General features: G+C 41.6%; 1 protein-coding gene across 2 annotated transcripts in view; it reads left to right on the forward strand.

Annotated features, from left to right (window-relative positions):
* Positions 1-17,636, forward strand: part of ITPKA (inositol-trisphosphate 3-kinase A) — a 39,219-nt gene extending 21,583 nt beyond the window's left edge. For both annotated transcript variants that reach the window (XM_027887844.1, XM_027887855.1), the window contains 6 exons: positions 3,538-3,634; positions 5,405-5,618; positions 7,260-7,464; positions 13,369-13,470; positions 14,537-14,608; positions 15,470-17,636. In XM_027887844.1, the coding sequence (XP_027743645.1) occupies positions 3,538-3,634; positions 5,405-5,618; positions 7,260-7,464; positions 13,369-13,470; positions 14,537-14,608; positions 15,470-15,673 (894 nt within the window). In that variant the 3' untranslated portion in view covers positions 15,674-17,636. The remainder of the gene's footprint in view (positions 1-3,537; positions 3,635-5,404; positions 5,619-7,259; positions 7,465-13,368; positions 13,471-14,536; positions 14,609-15,469) is intronic.
* The last annotated feature ends 9 nt before the right edge of the window (positions 17,637-17,645 follow it).

Below are 17,645 nucleotides of genomic sequence, written 5' to 3' on the forward strand. Positions count from 1 at the left end.
CCTGAATTTTTGTCCATTTGCTGCCAGGGATGCATTTACCATGTCAGCCTGTCACATGGGCTGACCTGTTGGCAGGAAACTAGGTTTTCCCCTCTTTATTGTTCCACACCTTTTATTGCTTAAGGAGGTTTATATGGTGTGTCAGTTATAATTCACATTGAGTAATTTATATACTGAATCTAAGAAGGTTAATACTTTTCATATTTGCCTCTTGACTCTTTTGGAATGCTTTCTTTTTTACTATTGGAAAACTCTTGAGTATATTGATCTCAAGAGGCATATAAAACAGCATCAGTGATGTCAAGAGCATCTGATTCAGGCAGTCATGAATGCAGATACAATACAGGGATATCTGAGTTTTTGTTGGGAATCTAGAAAAATGAGGTCTTGGAGAAACCCAGGCAGAGCAAAAGATCATGGAAGACTGAGCAGGAATCTAGAAGAAACAGGTACCGAGAGAAATAAGGATTGCGAATACCAATGGACAATGGTAGAAGCCCTCTTTGCCATAGCAGCATAAAACAGTGATTTGAAAAGCACATAATACCATTGCTAACAAAGAAGAAAAAATCTTGCTTTAGAAATAGAAGTGAGAAAGATTCCTCCTACAGCAGTCACAAAGTTTTCATCTTCCCACTCACACCACTGCTTCAACAGTATGCAGCTCTGCTTGCATCCTGGCAGTTTGTATCCTGGTTGAGTTAGCTGGGAGACTGGAAGTTGCAACAGAGGAATATGCAACTGCTGAACCCCTGCTGATGGCAGCATGCTCCACAGCATGAGTCTGAAAGCAATCCTTTTTCTCCTAGCTTGAGCCTTATGCTTTCCCTGTCTTGAGGGGGGGAAAAAAAGGTTTTGTGAAGAAATTATTTAAAATGTTAAAAAAAGTAAATAAAAACTGTCAGCGTCTGTTTGTTGGATGAGTAACTTAAACATACTCATCCAAGGCACCTGTAACCTAAGCAGCCAAAGTCCACTTGAGCTGGGGCTGAATTTGGCCCATTGTCTCTCCTTCACACCCACAGTACAAATAAAAGCTTCAGCCTCTAAAAATTTGGTGGGAGGGAGGAGGTGGGAGAGCCACTGGAGTGTGATGTTGCATTGACAGTTGATGTGCATTCCTTGAAAACCTGTGCTTCTCATTACTGCTGGATATAGCAGTATGACAAGTCATTGGGAAAGAGGATGCAGTTTGTTAGAAGTGGAACATTATGATGAATATATTTTGATCTTTATGGAAGGATTGTGGAGCAATGCTGACTTCTGATTAAGGCATGGGGAAAAAGGCAGTGTTACCCTGAAAATGGGTATAGGATCTTCAAAAACTAAATCTTTAGCAGGAGTTACATTCAAAGTGGTCATTTTACTTCAGAATCATGTTTTCTTTCGCCTATTCTTTAAATAACTTGGAGCTGTGTCCTTCTGTAGTAGAAACAGCAAAGTAGACTAAAGGACTTCTGCTATCACTTAAATGTGGCAAATAAACTGTACAAAAATAATATATCTTTGCTACTTGAATAACAATATTTACATTGCACTTTCTTCCAGAAGGAGTCTATGGACATGTTTAAGTGGTGTACAAGAGTCTCTCATCCTCACTAAACAGCAGCTAGCTCTGCCATAGAGGCACGTTGCTGTTTAGCACTATAAGGCTGCAGTTTGGAACAGCTTAAGGCAAATAATCTAAAATATGAAATCCAAATAATATAGCATATGAAAGGGTCATTTAAACCTGCAGAAGTTATTTATGAAATTGGAGTTTAGCTAGAGCTAGTAACAGCTGTGGAGTTCTATTAAGTGCGACTGAGTCTTCGTAATTCTCAAACATCCAGGATTTTCTCTGCTTCCTCTCACTGGCATAGTGTGTTTTCAAAAGTATTACAGATGCATTGGGCTCATATCTGACCAAGAGTGACTTCATTTTAGCTTGAACTCTGTTCAAAACCAAATGAAGTTAAATAGGGAGAAGCAATGTTATTTCAGAGTAAGTATACTCACATGGTGATTATATTGATATGCCAGCTTCACTCAAAGGTTGACATGAAACTTCCTTGGGAAGACAAATCCTTAAAAGAAAGTTTGCTTGTGTCTGTGAGTTCACATATCATTTTAATACATTCTAAGATTGCTGCAGGGTTTTGTCCTCACATGGTGACCAGTGTTGCTAGAGGATACTTTTTAAAAAATGTTGTTTGAAGTGAACAAGTTTGGGCAAGTGTAGCCAGGTCAGAGTGGGATCTGGAGAGCAACGTTTTGCCTGTGTATCATTGCCTGCAATGTCACTTTTCCTATTTTTCACTTCTACAGGAGTACAGTGTAGAAGACAATAAAAATGAGGTATCCCAAGCACCTAAATCGTCAGATCAGTATTCATATTGCATGAATAGGCATGGTTGTTTTGAATGGGGATTTTTCAGGTGATGAGCTAGTACCTAAACTTATTTTCAGTGGCATCAATGCCTCCCATTGATTTTGGTGAATTCCAGCTAGGCCATTGATAAGCACTTCTGTAAATGCAGCCTAATCCCCAATTATACTTGACCTCAGCAAAAACCCCTTAGCGCTAAATTGTCATGCAAGAGTATCGTGCAGCTCTGTTTTTCTTCTCCAGCAGAGTATCATGTTCTGGTGAATAAGGCTGCTCCCCTTGTCTGTAAAGCACTTTGGGATTCCTCAGTGTGTAACATGAATGCTGGTAGGCTGTGGTTCTCTCCCACCTGCATTTGAGTTCCACAGCATGAGACTTTTTCACTTTCTACTTTTTTTTTTTTTTCCTTTCTGCTTTTGTCACAGAGCACTCAGCTGCTCTTTGTGAGCAGCTGTTCTGTTTCCCTCTCTGCCTGCGGCAGTACCCAAACAGCTGCACCATGTACACCAAAGGTTGCCAGAGCAATGCCCAGCTTTGTTAAAAAGTAACAGGATTGGGAAAGAGGGGAGGGAGCAGGAAAATTTGTGACCTGGAGGAGATTCTACAGCACACGGTCAGTGGGTGCTGAGGGACCTGGGTGAGTTCCATGTCCAACTAGAGATACATTTTCTATGTGTCTGTCACAGTAAGACTTACCTGCTGACCTGGAGAAAGCCGTTAGTCATGAGGTGATGCTGAAGTTCTCTGGGAAAGGAAGTGTTGCTGACAGTGGCAAGCAGCTTATGTGCATGTCTCATGGAAACTTAAATGTGCGTATGTGTGCATGTGTGTGTGTTCGTTCAACATCTGCTGTCCGCATACTGTGTGACTCAGACACAGAGAGAGTGAGGTGTGGCTAAGAACAGGCCTGTGACGTGCAGTATGACTTTTTTTTTTTTTTGTTTCTTACAAGTAGCTTTCTTGTGCATGGTAGGGCGTTATCTTTATTTGTCCATTCTTGGGTTTGTGTGCATATTTTTCCGACAGTGCTCATAGTGTTTGCTTTGTGGTTCCACCTCTGAGCACTTACAAATTAGTGAGGAACAATTCAATGCGCATGAAGCTATGTGATACATTTGTGGCATGTCAGGATTTCTGCCAACGTAATGTTTCTTTTCTTTGATTTCCAGAAAAAGGCATGGCATACGATCAAAACCATGGTTAACTTACCAGTCATCAGCCCCTTCAAGAAACGCTACTCATGGGTGCAGCTGGCTGGACATACAGGTGGGAAGGATTACTGTTCATGTCTGTATGTGCTTCAGCCCTGGCAAGCACAGCATTTCTAACATCAACCACAAACTCCTCATCTTAGTGTAGGTCTTTGGGTGAAAAACAAATGTGGTAAAAATTGACTTGCTGACCAGGTATTTGCATTGTGAGCCCATCACTGTTCACTGAATGAGTGAAGCAGCTCAGTTGGTGGGTTCTAGTTTCATGCCTGTAGAAGTTGGTAAGTGTGCTCTTGATGTAGGCTTTGTTTCATTGGCAAGGCAAAAAAAACAACAAATGGAAGTCATCATGTTTGCATCTCTCGTGCTTCATTTAATTCCTATGCAGTGCTAGTGAGGGGGGTTATTAGTACACATGTGGGCAGACACCTACGCTGCATCATGCTGTAATGAAGTACCTGAACCACCTCTTTATATGGTAATGCATAATATGTTGCACTTCAAAGCTGTGCTGAGGAATTTATTTAGCCCTAGGAATTGCGTAGCGGCATTTTGCACAGTGTTGTTGGTGGGGCTGACTTGTATCACGCAGAGTGCCAAGATGACCCAGTCTTGGTGCAGATTTTATGACAGAGTGTATGGAGTTGGCTTGATCTGCGTGGAGTGATGTACTAGTCATGTAATCATAACCTTGTGGAGACTTGTGTAGTAGGGTGGAAGAGGACAGTTAAGAGTTTACTAGAAGCTGATTAGGAGAGATATTGTTCTGGTTTCCTTTCAATAGTTTTCTGTGGTTGTGTTTAGTCCATCCTTTTTGCAGCTGTTCTTCTCTGATATGACAGGTTTTTTCTGACTAAAACCTGGGCCATCACCACTCTTACCCTTGTGCTGAAGCAGTGCCAGTTCTAGGATTTGTCAGAGAAGAACTTGTTTGCAATGACTGAAGGAACTTGCTGTGATAAAAGTTGAGCGTTTTCCCCAGGAGTAACAAGGTTTCTACTTTGGTGCCCAGTTTGTTTCACGTAGATTAAAGGGTACCTCTGAATGAAATGTGTACTTTCCTCAGCTGTATTTGGCAGGTTGCAAGACAGTAGAGTGTTTGGTCAGGAATCTCCACACAACTAGAGTCTGCTTACTGCTAATTGTGGCCTATGCAGACTCATTTGTACTGGATACTATTCAGACACAAGACTGTAAAAAAGACAATTTCACTACAGACTGTACCGGCAGGGTATTAGCAGATTTCCAGAGAAGAGGCAGTACCTGCAGGTAAATGCTTGCGCAGTCACTGTGTGTGTAGAAAGGGCAGTGCTTGGCTTCTGGCCTGTTCCTGGCTGTTTAAGGATCACTGATTGACTGCACTGCCTCTGTACGTACACACTCAGCAGGTATATATACCCTGTGCGAGGATTAAGGACAAAGCCAGTGCTGGCAGGGTTATGCAGCTTTAAAATAGCCTGTCAGAGGATTAATGAATTCTGGCTTGTGGCTTCTTCTTGTGCATTTGAGTAAGTATAGTACTGTTTAATAACCTAGCAAAGACCTTTAGCTTGGAAAAAAAGCAAACACCAGCCCAATGGCCTGGAGCAGCTACACTCCTTAAAGCTATAAATTCTAACATGGGAATGTAGCCAAATGGACTTTTGCTGCCAATGGTTGTTTGTCCTGTGTATTTTATTTTTTATGAAAAGCATGTTATCTCTTGTATTCGGGGGAGATCTTTAACTGGTGCCATGAGGCTGAGGTAGATGAAGCTGGAGTGGCGGGGGAAGGTTTTTTTTTTGCATATCAATCTTGTCAGCACTTGTTTGATTTCTTTTTTTAGGGAGTTTTAAGGCAGCTGATAGTGGGAAGATTCTCAAACGCTTCTCAGAGAATGAAAAAGAGTGTTTTGAACGATTGATGAAAGACCCACTACGCTCCTGTGTCCCTTGCTTCCATGGTGTGGTGGAGAGAGATGGCGAGAGCTACATTCAGCTGGATGACTTGCTTACTGATTTTGAAGGGCCAAGTGTGATGGACTGCAAGATGGGGATCAGGTGGGGTAAATAAAAAAGAAAGTGCTTTCTAACCCATGTGCATCTGGAGGAGGGGAGAGATGTTGTCATTCTCTGTGTGGAGGAGTGTGGTAACATTTTTGGATCCTTGGGATTCAGTACAGACAACTTATTGTTGTGGCAATTGCCTTGAACAGCCTGAGGGCAATATGTCCCGTTATTACCTGATTGTACACGGATTCTGGAAACTAACTGATCTATAGACTCACAAACTGTCCACATCAAAAAAATTTTCAGGGGTGATTTAAGACAAAGTTTCTCTGCAGTGGCCTGATAATACAAGGGAAAAAAACTACAAGATTTATTCACTGACAGTTCATTGAATCTTTCTGTATGCAGTGATTCAGAAAGCCACACAAAGAGTAAAATTCCCATCTCCAAATGCAAATGGCTGAATAGCAGCATGAGAGTCCCTTTCCAGCGCTTGAATGAGTCTTCGTTTATATTGATCTTTTCTGTAAAGAGCTGTCCATCTGCTCAGGATTGACCTGTGTTTTTCCCTAATCTGACATCTGAAAGTGTTGCTATTACCTTGTCTGTGATTAAGAGGAAAACCTTAATAATATTATCTAAGCATAACAAATAGATAGGGATCTGTTGGGAGTCTCTAGTAACAGTAGAGAGGTATGAACTGTCATAGTAATCCCTTGAGTGTCAGCTCAGATGCTCAAGAGTTGTTGTCATAAATGAGTTCCTCTACTTACAGGAGTGCAGGTATTCCTTTTCAAATAGATGGAAAATTTTAAACGAATTGTCAACTAAATCAAGGTAGACATATGTAGCACTGGTATGCTCAGAAGGAAGAGGAGAAGGATTTGCAGCAGCACATATCAGCACCTTCAGAGTAGGTGATGTTCTGGCAATGAGTGACAGCATCTCCTAAACGCCATCCTGATTTGTTACACTGTGATGAAGCAAGTAAGCTCCAGGCACCTGACAAAGTGTAAGCTTCAGGAATCCGGTGAAACGTAGAGAACATGGGCAGTGTCTTTCTAATGGTTACCGGATTAACGGATTGAGTGATAAGAGCAAAATGTGGAAAGTTTGTGACCCTTCACCTTCCTGTTCTTAGTTACCTCTTCTGATTTGGAACTGCTCAGATAATCAGCTTTACTCTGTAGTTTTTTACTATATGAAGAGTGATTCTGTCTTTCACTGTGATGCATTAAGTAAAACTTAAACTTTCTGAGGCCTAAAAAAGTACTCATGACTGATGTTAGGGTTTTTTTGAAGAGAGAATGCAGTAAGTCTTCAGAAGTCCTATTTGTTTTTGATTTTAAGTGATCTCTCCTAGCTGTCCTCTAAAAATACGGTTCTGTTTCATGGCACAGTAGGAGTTCATCTTTCTCCTGTTCTGTAACTGGGACATAACAATAACTTGTAATAGTAAGTAAAGGTGTAGTTAGAACAAGAAGTGAATGACAGTTTCTGTTTCCTGCGGCTGTTTCACTAAATACATCTGCACAGTCACTACTCTGGGTTCTTTAGTTTCCCTGTATGCAAAACTGGAGCAACGATAACACACACTTTTCTGGTTGATATTTTTTAAGGCCAGTTTGTAAGTTGTAAAAAGAAATGTTTAAGAAGTCCTTACAGTTTTTTTGGGATGGGATGTTTTTGTAGAACGTACCTGGAGGAAGAGTTGACTAAGGCACGAGAGAAACCAAAGCTGCGTAAGGACATGTACAAAAAAATGATTGAAGTGGATCCTCTTGCTCCCACGGCTGAAGAGAATGCCCAGCATGCTGTCACCAAACCCCGCTATATGCAGTGGAGGGAAACCATCAGCTCTAGTGCCAACCTGGGTTTCAGGATTGAAGGAATTAAGGTAATAGTTTCACTTCTGCTTGTTCCTGGAGACCGAACTTTGTTTGATGTGCTGATTAATCAAAAAGCTAGTGCTAGTCCAAAGGATTATGTGAGAATGCACTAACTGAAACCGTGGAGTTCACTGTAGTGCAGTTTTAAAGCATTCATTGTAATTGTAACAGAGCAGTGTCAATGAATTTAAGCTTCAAGTACTCATCAACCATACTTGAATCCACCACAGAGACCTGACAGGAAGGACTTAAGGAGGTACACAGTATAGATAGAATGAAATTGAGACTGTTATAAGGAGGAATTCAGAACAGAGGGATTAACTGCCTCTCCCCAGGCAATTACGTTTTTTTATCCAGGAACTATACATATTTATTTCAAGTGAAGTGGTTTTGTTGCAGTTATGTTTATTTGCAAGGCATGTTAAAAGCATTTGCTTAGATACTCTTGGGATCGAGGAAACCGCTTTTCCTTTTAAGTACATGATGATATCCAGTATAGATGGAGCTGGAATAAAGCCAAAATAATCCAAAATAAATTTTCTCTATCAAGAAAGTCCATCTGTTTGTTCTTGATAGATAAATCTGTGCCTTTATACCTTTCCTAGAATACTACCTTACAACCACAAGAGAAGCTTGGCAATTTTACTTCCTACCAATTAATTCTTCATACTAAATAGAATTGTAGAATGGCCTAGGTTGGAAGGGACCTTTAAGATCATGTAACCCCCATGCTGTGGGCAGGAACAGTTTTTGCTAGAGCGGGTTGCTCAGGTCTCCATCCAACCTGGCCTTAAACAGTTCTAGGGATGGGGCATTCACAATTTCTCTGGGCAGCCTGTTCCAGTGCCTCACCAACCTCACAGTGAAGAATTTTTTCCTAATAACTAATCTAAACCTACTCTCAGTTTGAAGCTGTTCCCCTTTGTCCTATCACTATATGCTCTTGCAATAAGCCCCTTTCCATCTTTCTTATAGGTTCTCTTCAGGTACTGGAAGACCACAATTAGCTCACCCCAAAGCCTTCTCTTTTACAGCTGGATAAACCCAATTCTCTCAGCCTTTCCTCATAGGAGAGGTGTTCCATCCCTTTAATCATCTTCGTGGCCCTCCTCTGGACTTGCTCCAACAGATCTCTGTCCTTCCTGTGCTGGGGACCCCAGAACTGGGCACAGTATTCCGGATGGGGTCTCACCAGAGCATACGGGCAGAATGCCCTCCCTCCATCTGCTGGCCACGCTGCTTTTGATGCAACCCAGGATACAACTGGCTTTCTGGGCTACAAGTGCACATTTGTTGCCAACTCACATCTAGCCTCACCCACCAGCACCCCCAGGTCCTTCTCGGTAGAGCTGCTCTTCATCTGTTCATCCCCCAGCCTGGATTGATACCAGGGGTTGCCCTGATCCAGGTGCAGCACCTTGCGCTTAAACTGCATGAGATACCAATGAGCCCACTTCTGGAGCTTTTCTGGGTCCCTCTGGGTGGCATCCTGTCCTTCAGGTGTGTCAACCACACCATTCAGCTTGATGTCATCTGCAAATTTGCTGAGAGTGCACTGATCCCTTTGTCTGTGTTCTTAAAGAAGACATTAAATGACACTGGTCACAATATGGACCCCTGAGGGCCATCAGTTGTCACTGCTGTCCACTGGGACTTTGAACCATTGACCACTACCCTCTGGATGCAACCATCCAACCACTTTCTTATCCGTCTAACAGTCCACTCCTCAAATCCATCTCTTTCCAGTTTGGAGAGAAAGATGTTGTCGGGGACTTTGTCAAAGGCTTTACAGAAGTCCAGATAAATGACATCTGCAACCCTTCCCTTGTCCACTGATGTAGTCACTCCATCATAAAAGGCCACTAGGGTGGTCAGGCAGGACTTGCCCTTGATGAAACTGTGCTGGCTGTTTCGAATCACCTCCCTATCCTCCATGTGTTGTGTTCCATGGCAATGTCAGACACCTACCCAGAAGCCTACTCTCAGAATATAACCCTGACTCAATTACTTGAATGTTAGCACTTGCTGGAATCCAGAAGCGTGTTTTTTGCACGCGTAGGCCTGTCACAACCAACCTTAAACTAGTTTACTTGGGTTTAGATAGAGGTGTACTTGTAGCAGCAGAGAGCATGGTGAGGGCTGTCCAAACCCACTTGCACCCTGGGTGACTACTTGTTACCTGAAACGCACGGCAGGACAGCAGTAAAGAAGCTAGTGTGGGTTACCCTGTGTGATGTCAGGATGTTCCCAGAGTATACACATTTAATTTAGGTCAATTAGGACATTGTAAATTATAACCTAGATTAGTTTTGCTTCCATTTCACAATTCAAGCACATAGAAATAAGAAAGGGATAAAAGAGGGTGATGCTGATGGACAGAGGCTCTTTAAATACCCCCTTCTTCTCTGCTTCCCTCTGTTGTCTTCTCCCTTCCTTATTCACAGATTCTCCTGCTGTGATAGAGGAACTGGGGCTTCCAGGCTCATGGTGTGTTGGCCCTCTGTGTACTCTGTGCCACCCACTCCTGGCTGTTAGACACAGGCATCATCATACAGGAACTGTCTGAGTGGTAGATGGTCTGGCTTCAGTCCAGCCAAGACACAGGATCTTGTCTTACCCTTTAGCCAACTAACGATATTATCAAGATGCCTGTTTTATTCCTATACCACTTAGGTTTTTGTATACTCTGTAATGGAATTAGAAACCCAGATGATCTTGAGACCTTTAAGGTATGTCTTGAAAAGATAGTTGGTCAGTGTACATGTACAAATTTATGCTGAATCCTGGAGAGTGACTGAGCTCAGGGAGCACAGGCGAGATTCAAAATGTCTCATGGCTTGTTCTTTGTGGTTTTGTTGCTTGTCAGAGATGGGTAGGAGCAGTATGGCACAAGGCTGAGTAATATTTCCCTCTGTGGAGACAGTGCTCTAACTGTGCAAAACATGAATACTTAGTCCTTGTTTAAGCACAGGAAATACTTTGGAGTACTTAATTACATTACCTTTCCCTCTTTCTCCCTGTGCTGTTATGAGGAATGTAGGTATCATTCTCTAATTTTATTTACATGGAGAAATGGTGGCAGAAAGTGAGTTGCTCAAGCAATACAGCTAGTCAGTGCTCCTTACACTGTTTCACTGCAGCTGAACTGTATATCCAATTCTGTGTATTTGCAGAAAAGCAAAACCATTCTGCAGGGATCCCCATTTTGGGAGGAGAGCCTATAAGAGTCAGTGGTGCCAGCTAGTGGTTGTTGGGAAAAAGGGGATGTTCTCCCTGATCGCACTGGTAACTCCTGGAGTTAGCTGAGAAGATATGTTGAGTTTGGTCATTCAGAAATATTCCTGTTCTATGGCTGCTCAAGTAAGAAGCAGAAGCAAAGAAGGTGAAATCATATAAGCCCTTCTGTGTCGTGGCTGCCAATAAATGAGATTCTATTTGCTATATGCACTCCTTCATCAGTGGAGTACCTTTTCTCTTTGGGTTGATCAGCCTCTTTTCCTTGTCTTGCTTCCGTGTCTCTGAAATCATGTCAGGTTCATTTATGGGATTTGTCACTTTTCCTCCTATCAAAAGTAATTCAAACCATTTGGTTTCCCCACAGCTGGAACCTGACACTTGCTATCTTGTGTCTGCCAGATTCTGAATGCATGTTTCCTCTCTGGCAGGGCCTGTCCGAAGGCTAGGCATCACAAACATTTTCTCTACATTATGAAGCTAATAGTTTTGCAGAGCAGAGATTCATCGGGCCAAGAACTGGAATTTTTGGCTTCCCATTCTATCACTGAATGTCAGTGCACTTTGAAAACGGTTCCTTTGGTACCGTTCCTTTAGCCGTAGATAGGGATAGCCATAATCCCAGGAGGATATCAGATATGATTCATAAATCTTTGTGTATCTATTAAGATAACCCAGAGTCTTTTAAGGGAAGTCTGTAGAGGACTTTGAGCGAGACCACATGGGTTAAGATAGGTAACACTACTTTATGGAGCTGTGAACGCTGCCCTGCTAGCCTTGTCACTGCACATGTAATGAGAAGTGTTGCAAGTGACCCATGAGCTGCACTGTGTGATGGACTGCTCCGCTGTGCAGGAGTGTATGTGGAGTCCTTGACAAAGGTATGACTTCCAGAAGTGGGTCAGGCAGGTGCCTCCTGGGGATCAGGTACATCCAGAGGTGTTGCAGAGCCCTGGTTTAGAATCCTGGGGATGGTACCATTCAAAATCTGGATGCTGTTTACAGCAAGTAAAGACAGGCAGCAGTTATATTTCCTGCCAACCACTGGAAAGGAGCAAAATCATAGCAGTGTTTCTCAACTGCAAGGAAGCAAGCAACTAGTCTGTTCAGAGAAAAAAAGGATGAAAAGGGAACACAGAGCAGCTATTCCAGACTGGGATTTGTGGCATAGGGAGAAATTATTTTTAAAACAACCTTACTCCATTGAAGAGGTACGAGGCATCAGATGAAGTTCCAGATTGTTGAATATTATCATACATCAGATCAGACGACTCCTAACTTTCACTGCCTACCTGCTGAACTGCTCTTGCATAACTTGCACATCTCATCAGGCTGATATGCCACACTTGTATCTGGCCCACAGCCTTGGAAGAAAATTCTGTTTATTCTGCTGCTAGAAAGTCTGGTAGGTGGGAGGCAGTTCTGCATGGCTCTGCCATTCAGTCAGTTCATTCTCTTGCATGAGAGATCTGGAATTTTAGCATTATTGAGATTTTTTCATGTATATGTTAGAAGCCAAGTTCAGCTGTGGAATAAATATTGTTTCACCTGCCGAGACTGGAGCTGAATTTATCCAGTTTTGATACAGTGACTTAATATGTAGGAGAGAACACATTTTAAAGACCTACTGATTTGCTCTTATAATGAAAATGAGGGATTTTCTGATACAGTGGAGAGGAAAGCAGATTGATAATCCTTCAGGATTTTAGTGGGTTTTTATTTCCAACTGTAGTAATTACTGTATTTTACACGATTGTCCTAGAATCTCCTATTTGTGTCTCTTGAAGCAGCAGGGATACTGCTGGAGACATGCATATTCATATAGTCTATGTTGACAGATACCTCTGATTCATGCACTGTTCTTATTTACTTTTAGTTCCAGAAGCACAAGCTGGTCACTACCAGCACATAAAGACTTTTTTTCAGTAGCAGGATACTTCTGTACTGAACCTTACTGCTAGCGCTAAAATACTCTGAATTTCTCCAAGACCAACGTGGAACAAGCATGCCTAAACATTCCTTTGCCAAAATTCAGTTACCTTTGTCACTGGTAGCATTGCAAATCCCAGGTTGTTCCTGTCTACAACTTCTGTTCCATTCTGTGACTTCTAGGTCACATTAATGTTCAAAGGTGTATTGGGAACTGAGTCCTAACCGCGATTCTTTGATTTCCCCAGTGAAAAACAGAAAAACCAACAAAAACAAAACCCCACGAACAACAACAACAAACCCTCACCAAATAGAAAAAAAAAAAAAGGACTAATAAAATTGGATGTGGAAATGTTCCCTTACACCCTCAGCCAGGGTTTTACTACATCTAGCAAGACAGGAGGACAACCAAAGAGTTCACTGTCGTTTGCCCCACTGAACTTTGCAACTGCTACCACTGACATGTCATAAAACCCTCCTGCAAGCTTGTAATATCATGAGGTTTGCTTTCTTTTTTCCTTGTACTCAACAGGAAATGAAGTGCCACTGCCATTTAAAGTTATCCAATCAGCTTTTGTATCTCTTCTCCTCTACTTCTTTCTTGGTTTATTTGTTCTCTTCCTGTTCAACTACTCACTTTCATCTGCTTAGCAAGAGCTGAACTGTTGATGGTTCAAGAGGATTGACTGATGAAGGGAATGATATGCATGTGGTATAAATCATCTCTGTCTTTGTGTGGGTTTGTGCAGAAGGCAGATGGAACATGTAACACAAACTTCAAAACTACGAAGACACAGGAGCAAGTTCTACAGGTTTTTGTGGAATTCATTGAGGGCAACACAACTATTCTGGTGAGTTTGAACTCTTCTTTGATTGTGGGCCCAGTGAACTTGCTTCAGGGCCAAGCTTTCTTTGGTACATGAAATAGGACTTAGACTACCAAGGAAGTAAGTGGTTTGGACTTCAGTTTCTCTCAGGACATGGTGGACATGGGAACTTGGGCTGCGAGAAGTAGTTGACTGAGACCAGTTCTGTCAGCTTGTGTCATGAGTTCACCCTAAATGCCTTGTGGTAGCAAACTGTCGTTCAGACTAACTTCCCATCAGCTTCGACCACATGTGTTAATTGCATCAGAGGGATGATGATATCTAAGCAAGGATTGTGTTGACAGGAAAATCTGTGATTTAGGAATTTAATCTGGGGAGGAAAAAACAAGAGCCTAGAGGCAGGAAGTGAGATTCATGACTGGCTGTGCTCACACGTATGAAATTCATCTCAAAGAGCAATTCCTGTATTGCAATTCATGGGTAGCACAGCAGGCATGTGGTAGATGGCATAACACATCTCTTTGAAACTTCAAAGGATGCCATAGTGTTTTGCTGCAATGTGGAAGCCATTATGGAGGCAGATTAACCCTCCAGGAGCAGCACGGTAACAGAGGGCAGCATTAAAAATGTGCACTAGAGCTTTATAAGTTAGGCATTGATTCTTTTTATCCTCGCCACTGCCCCCACCATGGTTGAAGCTCGTTGTCTCTCTGACACAATTTCATTCTCTTTTCACTGTAGAGAACTGAAAGATTTTTAATTGCTTGAAACATTTTTCTCTTTATTAAGAAGGAAAAAAAACAGATGCAGAAAGCCTCACTGCATCCAAATCAAGGCAGATAAGTATGCTTAGTGTAACACATGCAGCAGAGGAACTGCAGTCTGTTCATTCGCTATGAAAGCTTGCTGAAGTGTATTTTCAGATTGACTTTCAAATTATGAACCTGTTGTTTTGAAGGACCTCTAGCCTAAAATTAATATGGTCTCTTCATTATATTGACTCTTGCAAACAGAGTATCTTTGTTCAGTCTTCAGTTAAATGTTTATGGGCTGTTTGTTTGTTTGTTTTTTTTTTCTCTTCTTCCTCTAGAAAAAATACCTCAAGCGTCTGCAGGAAATTAATGTCATTCTTGAATCCTCAGACTTCTTCAAGCGACATGAGGTGAGCAGTGAGTGTAATGTTGTGGAGGTGCATTGCTTCTTCATTTGGTCATTCAGGTCTACTTAAGAATAGCCTGCTGTATGAGTAGAAAGGAGTTTGTAGAACAAAACTAATGTATGTTAACAACACAGATACCACGAAGCCTTGATCACAATGATACAGAAGATTAAACTACTTGAGAAATAGTAAATCCTCACATCTTTATAATATCTCAGCACTTTTAACTCTGGGCCACTGCACAGGGTGATTTATTAGTACTGGTTTCCTGCGGTTTCTCTAATCTTGGTGTGTTCCGGTGGGAATCTTTACAGGGGAATGGCAGTGTGGAAGTTTGCATTTGGTACAATTGCACTGTTGTAGTTTGACAATGAGGGCTGTATTAGTTATAATGGATTTACATTGAAATAATTTATAATTCTGCTTTAGATGTTCTCCCTGTGTGCTTTGATGTGCAGAAGGCATCATTAGCATTGTAAGTTCTGCTTGCTACAGCTCAAGATTCTGAGATTAGGCATTTTATTTTACCTTACTGATGTCCTCTTATCACTGGAGATATTTTTGTTAATCAGGGGTCATGATCTGTTTGAAAATAGCCACTGGCCTTTCTGAATTGCTTAAATTGAGACCTGTTGCTAAGTGAGATTCTATTGTGTCCATTTCTCATCTACATGCCCTTTTATACCTTACTGATTGAAATGGTTATGCAAATGGGGCATGTAAATTGTCAACAATGGATAAGTGCAGCCCAAAAGTCTGTTGGGTGACAGGCTATCTGAGGAGGTCACCTTCTTATCGGGAAGTGTTTAAGTGATGGGGGAGGGCTGAAGATGTATTTTTAACCTCATCATTTCAATCTTGCAGGTCGTTGGAAGTTCATTACTTTTTGTACATGATGGCAGTGGGAATGCCAATGTGTGGCTGATTGATTTTGGAAAGACTACCCTTCTCCCTGATGGGCAGACACTGGATCACAGAATCCCCTGGCAAGAAGGCAACAGGGAGGATGGGTACTTGTTGGGGTTGGACAATTTGATTGGCATCTTGGAAAGCATCACTGAAAGATGAGTTAAGAATGGCACAAAACTTGCAGAACTTCTCTGTAATTTTCTGCTTTACTGAAGTAGAAGGAAACCTTTAACTCCAAGCTCCTGAGGTGCAGAGGAAGCTACATCCAGAACTCAGCAGTTAGTGATCAAAATTACTTTGCATCAGCCCTCTGTGGACGTAAACAATAACTCCGGATTGGTCTCTATTGCACCAGATGAACTTGAGACTGGTCCTCAGAGAATGAAGATCTCCGTACTTAGGAATCACACCAGCATGAGTCAAGAGGTCTGTGTGGTAAACCAGAATGACTGTGATTTCTGGCAAAATTGGACTCCAGATTACTTTGTAGTGAACCAGGGCAAATGCTTGGGGATTCAGGACAGAAAAAAATCATTTTTTCAGGGAAAAAATGGTTTCAGTTTTGAACCCAGATTGGTTTTTTCCTCTCTAATTCCAAGTCTTCTTGCACCTGTGTACACTATAGGTTGGACCAACAACTTCTGCCGCATTATGTTACAGAGTGAACAAGGTGGAAATGGGTGATAATTACAAGAAACCTGGAGCAGAGGGAGACAGCAGTTTGTGGTGGCTTGATGTGGCCTAACGGCTGTTGACCATTCCTCCGCTTCCCCACCCTAGCCTTGCTTCTATCCAAGAACAACCTTGGCTTTTTATGTAGCTTCTCAGGAGATTACATTTACTCTAGGGAGAGAATAGCAGCCTATGGTCTCCAAAACCATTTGACTTTCCAGCTGGGTAGGCTGTTTGAAATGTTAGTAGCTTGGCAGGTTTGGCCTCTTGCAGCTGAACTGCACTTCTGAAAATCACTAATGATCTTTCACACACAGATCAGGGAATTAAGTTTTTTTTTTTCCCAAGGCTTGTTTATAAGGATAAAACCCCTATGCACGAGCACACAGATGCACATACTAGTAATCAGCAACCAGTGTGATCTCTTAAGATCATGGTTTGACTGTCTTCTAGTGTACCTGACTTCTTGGCCATGTTCCTGTTCTCAAATACAATTCTGCCACTTAAGTGTATGAACAGGCACAGCAATCAGGATGGTAATGTTTCTGCATTCACAACATTACACAATGATGAGGTCATTCCCAGGTATCCTTCCTCCAAGGTGTCAGCTGTTAAATCCAGGCAGTTTGGGTGAAGAAATGTCAATATATCACATCTTCTAGTCCCTGTCTGGAATTGCAGGGCGATCTGTGATTCATCCTTCTTTTGCTGTGGTTCAGGCACAGCCACAGAAAATTCACAGTTTTTAGATTAAGAAGACTGAAGTGTTTTCTTGTAATAGCTTCACATACCTTCTCCTTGGTTTCCTCTAGTCACTTGAACAGTTCTTTAAATACTAGCAGTGTAAATACTATCATTAGTCTCATGTTCACTCACATTCCAGGTTTTAACATCAGTAATGTGATGATGCAGCAAAATGTGGACTAGACTTGCATTGCTAGTTGATGGTTAATCCTCTTTCAACATCTAAAGCTAGTAATGCACATTGATCAGAAATTGCTGTCTTTTGCTGGTGTCCTGTGCGCAGGAGAGATTCTGAGAACTTTTGGATATATGAAGCTGACTCTATGCTTTGAGAAACTGCTACTTCAATAATAATCAGTATCATGAGCAAAAAAAAAAAAACCCTGTAGAGTTCAGGTTTGGAATGAAATCTATATGTAACATTTGTAATTAGGACTGAAGAGCCTAAAATAATTTCTAAAAGGATTTACTTTGGATAACACACTACTGTACTAAAAGATCAGTCAGATTTAATTACTTTTTCATTAGCTCTAAACAAAACAGCAGTATTAAAAATTGAAGCTCAATTGTCATATAAATGTTAGATGACTTAGAGTAGGTATTCTGTAGGAAGTAATGACATGTGGAAACATTTCATTCTAAACCAGAAGTTGTCTGAAACTGGTAATTATTTTTGCAGTTCACTGCAAATCCAGATGACTTCTGTGGCCTCAGA

This window comes from Empidonax traillii, unplaced genomic scaffold (genome assembly GCF_003031625.1).
Source record: "Empidonax traillii isolate 1590-97213 ecotype Southwest subspecies unplaced genomic scaffold, ASM303162v1 scaffold11:size2795301, whole genome shotgun sequence".
Lineage (NCBI taxonomy): Eukaryota > Metazoa > Chordata > Aves > Passeriformes > Tyrannidae > Empidonax > Empidonax traillii.